The 12,723-nt window shown below is 37.7% G+C and overlaps 1 protein-coding gene across 5 annotated transcripts in view; it reads right to left on the minus strand.

Annotated features, from left to right (window-relative positions):
- Positions 1-9,816, minus strand: part of LOC131152377 (uncharacterized) — a 43,042-nt gene extending 33,226 nt beyond the window's left edge. For 4 of the 5 annotated variants that reach the window (XR_009135930.1, XM_058104225.1, XM_058104226.1 and 1 more), the window contains exon 1: positions 8,932-9,782. Coding sequence is in view for 4 of the 5 variants with exons in the window: in XM_058104225.1 (XP_057960208.1) it covers positions 8,932-9,541 (610 nt within the window). In the remaining variant the exon portion in view is untranslated. Of the gene's footprint in view, positions 1-8,931 lie in introns of all 5 variants that reach the window. The other variant, XM_058104228.1, reaches the window with a different exon arrangement.
- Between the last annotated feature and the right edge of the window lie 2,907 nt (positions 9,817-12,723).

The raw sequence follows: 12,723 nt of genomic DNA on the forward strand, positions 1-12,723 counted from the left end.
GGGCAAAGAATTTAACAACATCAAAGCCTTATCATCCTCATCAAACTTCACATCAACTCTCATAAGATCACTTATGATTTGGTTAAACGTATTGATGTGTTTATCTAGACTAGATCCTTCTACCATCTTAAGCCAATATAAACGCCGCTTAAGAAAAAGTTTGTTATTGAGAGATTTAGACATGTACCGACTTTCTAACTTTTTCCAGATAGCCTCTGGAAAATCCTCCTCTATCACTCGATAGAGAACTTCGTCGACCAAATACAAGCATATTGTTGACGTTACCTTTGCTTTCAAATCTAACCATGTTGCCTCATCTATTCCTTCCAGTTGAGTATCAAGCAAAGCCTTAGCCATTCCTTGTTGTACAAGAATATCTTTCACTCTCTTCTGCCATAAACCTAAGTTTCCGGTTCCATCGAATTTGACAATGTCAAATCTTGCAAAAGACGATCTCGATGCCATAACAGCAATTGCTCTGATACCAATTTGTTGTGATATAGATCGTATAATGAAAATGCACAATGGAATAAACAACAACAAGTGAATGTAAATAATACACACACAACCAGAACAAGATCAACACAAAAATTTACGTGGTTCGACAAAGCCTACATCAACAGAAGTGTTAGGATGTGTGGCTCATATGTGTGTCGGCAGCTGCACCCAGCTGAAATTGTTGAAACTAGAGATGGACGACCACCAACAATCTGCCTACTAGCTGACTTTGCAGCTACCTTGTTTGAATTCCTCTCCCTCTATTTGTGTGTGTGTATATATATATATATATATGTAATGTATGCGTGTGTGGAATGTGCGGTGAATTACAGCAGTGTGTGGTGAAATCGCAGCTGAGTGCAGCAAAGTTGTAGTGTGTGTGTGCATGCAGAGAGCTGCATTGTGAGAGTTCAGAGAGCTGTGTTGTAGAGAGTGTGTGGTGTTGTGTTGTGAGGCAGAGTGAAGAGAGAGTGAGAGAGGAATTGAGGGCAGTAGCCTCCTCCTTCTCCTTGTGTAATTTTCTCAGTGATTATAGTGGATTTGTGCTCTCTTGTGGACGTAGGTCATACTGGACCGAACCACGTAAATCTAGTCTCACATTAGTGTTGCGTAATTTTTTTTTGCTTGTGTAATTGTTGCTTATAGATCTACCCTAAACAAATGGTATCAGAGAGAGGTTGGAGCAAAATCGTTGGATCGAAGCAAAATTACCAGATTTGAGCCTCTGCCTAGTAGCTCGAAACTCGATTTAGAGACCACCACAAGATTCCTCTCGCCGAGACGAAGCTAACGACGGTAATCGGAGCTCAAACGGAGATTGCAATAAGTCGCACATGCTCACATGCGCCACTGATGTCAAGGCGACGTTTCCACGCACACCCACGCGCCGGTGCAGTCGACAGGTCACTCCACGCACGGTCACACGCCGGCATAAAACCAGAGAACGGGCAGGAGGTAAAAGACGGCCACGTCAGTTGGGACTTGTGCCGCATCAGCACCATGTGGTGCCTAGTAAATTGTCCAATCAGCGGCCGAGTTAGTCGCCACACTAGATAGGGCCCCACGCCATGTTAGCAACTAGAACCCATAATGCCACGTCAATAGTGGACCCCACGTGCCACATTAGAAGGTGGGCCCCATAGTGCCACGTCAGTAGTGGACCCCACGTGCCACGTCAGCAAACGGCACAGTTAACGTTGTCACTAACATCGTTAGGGAATATTCTGTCAAAGGGAAGAATATTCCGTTAAAGTTGACTTTTGTTGACTAATTTGACCAAAACTTTGACCGGGCTTTTCAAAGCCATTTCGGGTCGGTTTTTCGAGCAATTCAAATCATTTCTAAGGTTTTCAGTTATTCTGGAGCCATTGACGATGTCTGTTTTGTGAGAATCGGAGCATAATGCAGGTATTGACACTTCAAAGTTTGAGGTGGAGAACTTCAGTTTATGGCAGAGCACAATGAAGGACATTTTGGTTCATCAAGGCTTGATTAAGCCATTGATCAGGAAGAAGTCAGATGATTTCAAAGATGATGACTGGACTGAATTAAAGATGAATACGGTCAGTATAATCCGATTGTGTCTGACAAATGAAGTTAAGTATTCAATGTTAGACGAAACCTCACCAATGGAGCTCTGGAAGAAATTGGAGCAAAGGTATATGTCAAAGTCCCTTACCAATAAATTGTTTTTGAAGAAGAAACTGTATCAACTTTGAATGAATGAGGGAAACAGTATTTTTGATCACATAAACGATTAGAACAAGATTTTGACCCAGTTGTTGAGCCTTGGCATAAAGATTGATGAAGAAGATAAGGCGCTTCTAATATTGTCGTCTCTATCAGCTTCATTTGATGGTCTGGTAACTGCATTGCTTGTGGAGAAGGATACTTTGAAGTAGGATGATGTGATGACATCACTTCAAGATTCTGAGACGTTAAAAAAGCCAATTGTGGCGTCCTGTGAGCATGCGTTGGTAGCTAATAGTGAGAAACAAGGAAGAAGCAAAGATTGAAAGCTCGGAGGTAAGCAATGACGTTCAAAGTCAAGAGGACGAGATATGAGCGAGGTCGTATGTTACTAGTGTGATAAAAAGGGGCACTTCAAGAGGGACTGTCGTAGGTGGAGCTATGGAGGTGACCCGACATGACTCAATAATGTTTACTGGGAAGGAGTCTCGTGGGTTGTATCAGTTGATAGGAACTACAGTGGTTGGTGGTTCGACCTCAGATGATGATAGTGGCACGTCGTAAGAAACGAACAGACAAGTTCGGTTTGCTGATGAAGAAGGTGGTTCTCTCTGCATGGTTCAAACGTTTGAACCAAGCTATGAAAACTTGCATTGTTTGAGTTCGTGTCAAGGTGGAGCTGTGGACTTGGGAGTTGATACTCGCCAAGGTGGAGATTGTTTGGATGTGTGGCTCGTATGTGTGTCGGCAGCCGCACCTAGCTAAAATTATTGAAGCTGGAGATGGACAGCCACCAACAATCTGCCTACTAGCTGACTTTGCAGCTGCCTTGTTTGAATTCCTCTCCCTCTGTTTGTGTATATATATGTAATGTATGTGTGTGTGGAATGTGCGGTGAATTGCAGCAGTGTGTGGTGAAATTGCAGCTGAGTGCAGCAAAGTTGCAGTGTGTGTGTGTGTGTGCGTGCATGCAGAGAGCTGCATTGTGAGAGTTCACAGAGCTGTGTTGTAGAGAGTGTGTGGTGCTGTGTTGTGAGGCAGAGTGAAAAGAGAGTGAGAGAGGAGTTGAGGGCAGTAGTGTCCTCCTTCTCCTTGTGTAATTCTCCTAGTGATTATAGTGGATTTGTGGTCTCCCGTGGACGTAGGTCATAGTGGACCGAACAATGTAAATCTGGGCTCACATTTGTGTTGCGTAATTTTTTATTTTTGCTTGTGTGATTGTTGCTCATAGATCTACCCCCCAACAGGAAGCAATGACACACAAATTTCACTAAAGAAATCAAAATGTACACAATACACTTCAATAATGATCACTCTCTCTATCTCTCAAAATATGACCCGATGACATATATAGAATTTCCTTGGAGGTTTCCCTCTGTTTGTCCAACCACTCAATGTTCAAAAAATTCAAAATTCAGAAAAACTGCCGCAGCCCAGGCGCCTCTCGTCGACGAACACAGTGCCTCACCGATAAGACCAAGAAGACCCTTCGTCGATGAATGCATAACTCTCGTCGATGTTGCCAGAAGTCTGAAAAATCTCTGCTCTTGGTAATTATTCGTCGATGAGTTTTAGAACCTTCGTCAACGAACCTCTACTGTTTCCTCGTCGACGAATATGGGCCCTTCGTCGATGAGTTCGGCTGTGTTGTCCCTTTCTATTTTTCCTCTTTCTTTTTTTACTTATCAAAATAGAAGTATAAGAGCCACAAATAACTATATATATATATATATATATATATATATTTGTGTTGGTAATTTCTGGTTTTGTATTGGCTTCAAAGGGTATTACCTTGGAGTCTGAACTTTGGCAGGGCATGGACGTCTTATCAATGTCTATTTTGCATTTCCAGTTGATGCCATTAATTGTCTCTTGCTCTGTACCCCGCAACTAATAATGTCCCGCATTGCTAGTTAATATCTAAAAAATATGGCATTAAAACTACGCAGCTTCCTCTTGAGTTACACAAACCAAACCCTACCTTCGCCAAAGGTGAAAGTTCTGGTCCCAATTAAAAGGTTTGTCTCTCCTTCAATTTGTTTCTAAAAATGTTTCCTTTACCTTCTCTTAGGGTTGTATTTTCCACCTGACTAAAGTATAGTTATTTTAGAGGCATGCTCAAACTTGACTCAATTAAAAAATCTTGACTCGACTAAAAAAATCTTAAGTTCAAGGGTTAGACTTGAATTTGATCAATATTGTGATAATTGAGCTCAATTCCGATCCAACTTTTAATAACTTGAACAATTTGAATATAAAATTTTATTAGTATTTGTACCGCCTAGAAAGTGAATTATCCTTGAACTGATTTTTAATTTGTCTAAAATACCTCTACAACTGTCAATAATTTTTTTCAAAACACCACTATAGCGACTATAACCACATAAAATTTCTCAAAATACCCCTATAGTCATCTGCAATTACCCAAAATCACCCAAAGTCGTAGCCATCCATAATTACCCAAAACACCATAAAGTCATGGTGTATGCACGAAATGCATGTCCTTGACTAGTATTTAGAATATATATATATATATATATATATATATATATATGAAATATATAATACTAACAATAAAATTAAAAAAAAAAGTTGGATTAAATTCAACTCAATTCAATTGCTTGCAAGTACTATTGTACAATTAAACTTTTAAATTCGTCAAGTTATTTGAATAGTTAGAATTCAACTTGAAGTTTAACACAATTAGAATACCCCTACCCCCTCTTGCACCGCATGCATGCATGTGGCTGCCCTTACCACAACCATCCTATTATTAAGATTGACCACAAAAATTTAATAAAAAATTTATCACATCACAATAGAAATAGTAAAGCAGTACGATTCTCAATTAAATATTTGATGAACATATACTAGTTGAATAGTAACATAACATCCCACGAGAATAGGTCAAATTATTCAATATTTTGATACATAACTTACTCAAGAAAAAGAAATAGTTATGTTAAAATTAATTATCTACTATATTGACAAGGCATTTTCTTTTTAATTTCCTAAATCACATATAACATTATGTGAAAAGCATATCAATTACAATTTGAATTGTATTATTTGAGTTGATTTAATTGGGAGTTTTAACAAATTGGTTGGCTTATTCACAAAACTAACCAACTTGATTTACTCATGCCCACTCAATCTCCAATGTTGATGTCAAAATTTAATGGTCATAGGCCAAATATTGTTATAAGTGTTTGTCCAAAAGTATGTCATATAGCTAATATATATAATTTTCAGTATAGGCTTTATTTGAGATGAACTATGTTTATCGATTCGATGTGTAGTGTCGCGACGTCCCAAAGCGCGGGTGCCTCGGGGTGGCGAAATAAAATTTATTTTATATTTTCAGGAAAAAATATGAATATTAGAGTCGCCACTAACTTTTTAGTGTGGTTAGAACACTTAATTACTACCCAATTAAGGGTAGAATTAGTTTGCATTACCAAAACTGAGATCGGGAGTTCGGTTACGCGAGGGAAATGTATGAACATCCCCTACACGCCTATTCTTACGAACGGTACCTAATTAATTATAATTATGAAATTATCCCAAAGTAAATTTAAAAAGTCTTTAAAATTACTCCTTTTGTGAATTTACAAAATATATGAGTAAAGAAATTAATCACAAAAATATACATAACATATATTTCCTCGAAATTAAAGGTACGTGAAGCCCAAAAGCTTGTACCCCTTTTTAAAATTATAGGGATGGAAATTGAGAAAATATTTTACAAAATGCACTCCCAAATTTTGAAAATCTTATAGGATTTTTTTGAGTATGAAAATACTAGTTTGGGAGTTTTTTTTTTAAACTCAAATGGTGTCAAAAAATGATTTATAAGTATCAAAATATTTTTCTTGATTTTTTTTTTCTATTTTTCTGTATTTTTTTTCCACATTTTGCTAAATTTTGAAATAATAAAAAGATAATTAAAGAAAACAGTGAAAGTCAAGTCAAAACTATTTTTAGAATTTTCTCCTAATTTTTTATTTTTTATGATTTTTCTATATTTTATCGAAATTTCAAATAGTCAATATAGAAAATAATATAATACTGATACTATATATATCATAACACGTAAATGTTATATATCATAACAGTCAAAATATCAATGATAAAGCCCAAGTATTAACAATCCATCCAGCCCTAATAATATACCCTAGTAATTAAACCCAAGAAATTATACACAATATATAAACATGTAAAGAAAATGAAAGAAATTATGGAAATAATTCTAGTCATGAATCTAATAGGAAATACACAAGATCTAGAGAAATCAATATGCCACAAGATGGGAACCCTAAAAATAAATATGAAAATAAATTTAATTCTACCTAGCAATATTCAATAATATAGAAGCCTAAAAATTAATATATATCATATGGAAACTCTTGAGATCACTACACCATGATATGGAATCCCTAAAATTAGTACACAAGTTATATATAAGTAATTGAATCCTAAATATGGAAATCGATTGACTTCCTCAACATACTTAAATAACTTAGCATAATTACAGCCCTAAGTAATATACAATGACTATAAATAATAAAAAGATAATGAGAATTTAAATAATACAACTGCAAATCTAGAACTTTAAATAATATAACAACAAATGAAAATATAAATATGTAATGTTTACACATATATAAAACATGATGAAGATACTAAAGTTAGTTTATAACAATAAATCATAAACACTATAAAAGAAACAAAATAAGACTGTAATAATAATACATATATAATATGAAAAACGCCTTAACAATAAATACTTTAAAACAACATAAAATAAACACAAAACAAGACAAAAACAAAAAAAAAGAGAAGACAAACATGCATGTGTGTGTGCATGGTGGGAGGCAGGGAACTCACTGTGGGGAATAGTCGTATTTAGACGGCCAGGGGGCCGTGGCTACGCGAGGGAGGGCTCGGGCAGCTGGCCGTGGGAGACTACCATGTGGCAGAAGGCGACGGCGACGACGACAGAGACGGAGAGGGGAGATACCCGAGAGACGATAATGATGGTGGCAGGGAGATCGGGGATTGTTGCGGCCGCAGGCGGTGACGGTGAGAATGGAGGTAGCCGTGGAAGACGGGTGGTTTGCCAGAGATCCTAGAGGGAGACGATGGCGGCTCTATCTTTCTGGGTTGCCTGCGTACGTGGTGGCCGGTACTGTGGCGAGGGCGGCGGTGATGTCTTGCTGGTTCGTCGGGTGAGTGGTTTTAGTGTTGCAGGGCTGCCCTGAGCTTCTAGTGGTGCCGGAGCTGCGAACGGAGCAGGGGCCTAGGGTGGCTATGGAGGAAGGCCTGGCGGCTGCTGGAGGAGGGCCTGGCGGCTGCTGGAGGTGTTGTCAAGCCGTGAGTTGGCTTCCGGAGTAGGAGAGGGAGGTTGGGTTGCTGTGGATGGCCATGTTGCTGTGGGAAAGGTGGCTTTGCTGCTGTCTTTGTGGCTGGCCGTGAGGTGAGTGCAGTGGTCGTGAGATGAGTTGGATGTAATGAGAGAATGGAGAGATGAGGAGGAATGGAGGGTGAAGGGTGAGAGGCTTATATGGCTGTGGGAGTGAGCGTGAGGCAGGAGGAAAGATAGAGGAGAGGAAGCTGGGTGATGGAGATCTGCCGCTAGGTGGAAGGAAGAGAAGAAGATGGGTTTTTTTTTTTTTTTTTTGTGTCTCCGCCCCCGACCCCCGTGTGTGTTTGCTCCCCTATTTATAAAACAAGCTAACCCTAAATATCTAAGCTCCCCCTTTTTTTTTTTTTAATCTTTTTTTTTTCTTAACAACATAAAGCCCTAAAATAAAAATAAAGACTCTAAAAATTCTAGAACTCAATTAAAATTTTGAAGGGCTCAATCTAAAACGTCTAGACTCAATTTTAAAAAATATAGGGACCCTAAAAATAAAAGATTTAAAATTTTAAAATGTTGAGATTCAATTTAAAATTACCGGACTTAACTAAAACACTCAAACTCAATGTAAAAACAACCTGAGATCCTCTTAGAATACACCAGGACTCAATCGGATCCTCCCATTTTTGGGAACACAAGGTTAACTTTTTAGTACACCTTGTCTTTTCAGAATTGATTGGTTAAAATTAGGGTGTCTGCATGTAGTTCAAGTTTTAGTGATAAATTCTAAGAAAAGAAAGGAAAAGAAAAGAAAAGGAATGGTGTGTGTACCATTTTTTTTTTATATATTGTTTGTGGCTATTTACTAATCACCAATATCTAGTAGGTATTGAGAGATACACCTAGGATACCAGACTAGAGAGAGAGAGAATCAGGCATTACATATTAATTTATTTTTAAAAGGATTAATTGAAAGGCATAAACATAAAAATGAAAATGAAATGCTACTACGTTTATATATATATATATATATATATATATATATATATCACAAATAATATATATGTATTATTTGTAATAAGGTTCATGGTAATAATTAAATATAAATACCAAAATTTGTTAATGTTACCTCGCCAATGGCCAATTTTGTTCCTGCTGAAAAAGATTCATACCATGTTTAGGAACATGAATATTGTTGGACCATCTAAAACTAATCGTCCAACTTGACTTGTGATCAAATAAAAATATTACATACGCCACAACTTCAAATTCAAACCCGAGTCTTCAAATCCTTAATTATTACCAGTGAACATTAACTTGTGATGGAATACTTACAAAAATGCACGCAATGATTCATCCACAAGTATAGAGGTTTATGCACTTACTGCCTTCACAAAGCTTGAACACACGCCCAATATTTTGGTCGACGTTATTATCTTGAGGGCTTTGGCTGCCGCAACACATTTTCTTATCATCTTCCCTGTGAAGAACCCAACACCCCACAAGCGTAAGCAGGGTGAAGATGAGCAGGAACGCCATGCACAATACCAGGTAACTGCCGCGCTTGAACTTGTCGAACTTATCGACGTCAAGGGGACCGGTAGTTGTCCCTCTGGGCTCGATCAGCTCAGATCGAAGCTTGGCGCACAAGTCCAAGTTTTTGTCGTGCTCGTTCATGAGCTTCATGCACTTGCGGGCGGTGGTGTAGAAGACGCAGAGGTTGAGGAGGGCGGCGAGGAGGGAGAGGAGGAAGAGGAAAGACCGGTCGACCGTGGCGAGAGCACCGGAGCTGTTGAAGATGGAGGTTAGGATGACGCCTTGGAAGACGAAGTAGAAGTTCGCGAGTTGGAAGGCGGAGGATTGGAGGGTTCGGATGCGCTCGTCCTGCTTGTAGAGTTTGTCTTTCATTTCCTTATACCTCTGCTCTTTTTCTTCCCTGTTAAAATTATTGTTCTGCTCAAGGGAACCCATGGCTGTGTAGATGTTGCGATTCATGGAAGATGAAGAAGATTAATTAATACTCAAAGAACTACATACACACACACAGATCTTCCATTGATACTCAAAGAACCGCACACATACACAGAGATATATAATTCCAAGAATAGGTGCCCAAAAGTAAACGTTTCCTTGAGTTGAAAGGCTAACGTTGAATATATGTGTGTAACGTTTACTTTTAGGCATTCAAATATATGGTATAAAGAGTTGATGTTTGCAATTTGGAAATTCAAATATATAGTATTTATGTATGCATTCGAGCTTTGTTATGTGGTTTTTAATGGGTCATGGAAATGTATTTATGTTAAAAATAGAAAATAAAAAATTAGAAAGAGATGATGTGCATGTATTGCTATTTGTATTTTGAATCAATTTATTCATTTTCTTAATCTTTTTTTTTTTTTTTTTTGATTACATAAGAACTTCAACCACCAATGAGTCTTTCAGACCTCTTGATACGACACCAAACCTACGGATCAGCGTCCTCCGCCCCCAGATCTTGCTAATAAGGGATGTTTGACCTACCTGACCCTCGGGACACATCTTCATTACCATCTAGGGTCCCCGCTAGCTCATAGAGCGAACTCTCACCATTCATGGTTCTCGCTGGCTCACAGAGTAAACTCTCAGCATCTATAGGTACCACTGGTTTCGTGAGTGTATCTACCTGGAATTAAACCCCCGATGCTCCTTCTTATGTACTGATACCTTTCCACCTCGCCATGCCCGTAGGGTATTCATTTTCTTAATCTTGCTCTCACATGTGCAGGCTCTTCATTTGGTTGTCCAAGAATCAAGTGGTGGAAATTTACAGGCCTATCAGTCTTTGGAAGCAACATCTATTCTTCACGCGGTTCCGTGGTTGGAACATTATTACTTATCGTAGTCTTTAAGATTTGATATTTTGTTTCCATTTTGATACGACATCTTGGAAAAATCTTTGAAAATCTTACCCTTGTACTTGTATTATTTTCTTCTAAATATTTAGAAAACATAGAGTTGTGGAAAAGCTATTAAAATTTTGATAAGTAGCTCACATCTTGGGACCTACATTAAATTTGGATCAACCCATCAACTTTGGTTTTTAAGAAGCCATTTTTAATAAATTAGTCGATCCTGTATAGCGGGATTTAGGGCCCTTTTGATGTTGTAGGCTTGAAAAATTAAAGTATTCTACTTGATATGGTATACTGATTTCCCTAATTGTCTTGTTTTCAAGGTATCTGTTTTTTTTTTTTAAATTGCACATGTTATATTTAACATAGTTAAGCAATGGTTTGAGTTATCTTCAAAATTAAATCAAAATAAGGAGTGAAGATGTTGACATTTTGAGTCTTATTTTGTTTTTGATAATGACAAATATATGGTATTTAATGTTTGTCGAGTTCGTGCGCAGGATCAATCTTGCATGTTTTGGTAAGGGCATATGGTGACTTGTAGAATTTGAAGACAAAGTGTTTAATTTGTTGTAATTTATTATGCTTCATTTGGGTCTGTAATAGTAATATAGGAAATGATCTAGAATAATCTGCATATTAATATGCATGATAGGAACTTATAAGCTCAAAAGCATAGAGTAACCTTAGGGATGGTCGACTGATGCCAGGTTTTTGGGACAAACTCAAAGACCTTAGAAAGACCCTAGGTCGTTGCACTTACACGTAAGATAGTCCCCAATATCATATATACTATCAGGGGAAGCAATTGAATTGAAATGGACGTAAATGGCTAAATGAATGAGGTTTTGGGCGACCGAACTATGGCATTCAAAACACCTCGGGCGACCGAACCTTTGACTAGTCACAAAGTTGACTTGGCTTCGGGTGACCGAACCAAAGATGACTGTAGCGTCCTCGAGCAACCGAACCACCATTCTAACTTTTCCTAATAACTCGGCAGCCTAAACACCACGTTCAAATATGCCTCGAGTGACCGAAAGTTAAAGTTTGGCATACCGAACTTTAGACTGGGTGACCGAATCGGTGTCTTTTAGAGAATCGCCTTGGTTCAGCAAACCAAACCAAAATTCAGAACCCAAATCTCAAAAATCACTTTTCCTGTTGTGTCTATTTAGGGGGCTGAATTCTAGTTCACGCACTTGAAACTCTCGGGTTGATCCAATTTTTAACTGAGGTAAATAGGGTTAAATGAGATTAATTTTTCTAAACAGCTTTAAAACAAATTTAATAATTGCCCCTATGTCCACAACGGTCAAAATTTTGGGCATCTCTCATTTGCCCTGATTAAGGGGTGATTAGCAAATAGGATTAACTAAAATCCTCTGAAACGTTTTATACTCCCATTTGCCCATACTACACATTTTGAAGCCAAATTTCTTATACTCTCTCATACACGTCATTCCTTTGATAAACCAATCTTTGTGAGAGTTATTTGAGTGGTTATTCATTATTTTATATTGTTAGGATACTCTCATTATATTCATTGAATTTGATTTTCAGATTGAAAGTTGAGCATAAGATTTGTCCCTTGAGTTTATTTGATAAATTAGTGGGTGGGAAAATCTAGTGGCTAGTGAGTCTTTGCATTATCATTGCAAGACTCATTGAACTTGTTTTTTTTTTTTAGCAAAAATTGTTTTCACAAGCTTATTTTCAAATATCTCTTTTGCTAGAATTTAGAGAAAATTATTTTAGAGATATTTTGATTAAACTATTTGAATATCTTTGAAACCCTACTTGTGATTGAGATATTGTGATATATTATTTCAAAGATTGTTTGAAAATGCACTCTTGCGCTTGATTGCCTATTGACATCAGATTGAGAGTGATTACACTTCATTGACACTGAGCTTATAGTTCATATCTGTTTGAGGTACATTGATTAGTGCTTGTGCGTAGTGGTACATATCTGCTTGTGTAAGAAGCATTTGGTTGTACGCAAATTTTTATATCTGTTGTATTCCAGGCATGGGCTTGAAGAGGGAGACTAGCCCCGGTGAATAGTTCTGGATTGACTTAAATCCAGTTAAGAAAGCTAGGTGCACCATCTTGGTAACTTAGTCATAAACGGTGCCGCTCCACTTGTTAAAAGAGCAATAGTGGTACTCTTTGGGTTTGTGAGTTGAGGTGGGGACATAGGCAGTATTGGCCGAACCCCGATACATATCGTGTGTGCACTTTAATTATTTTTTCGCAATTTATTTACTATACGTGTATGTT

Source organism: Malania oleifera, chromosome 3, assembly GCF_029873635.1.
Source record: "Malania oleifera isolate guangnan ecotype guangnan chromosome 3, ASM2987363v1, whole genome shotgun sequence".
NCBI classification, from domain to species: Eukaryota; Viridiplantae; Streptophyta; class Magnoliopsida; order Santalales; family Ximeniaceae; genus Malania; species Malania oleifera.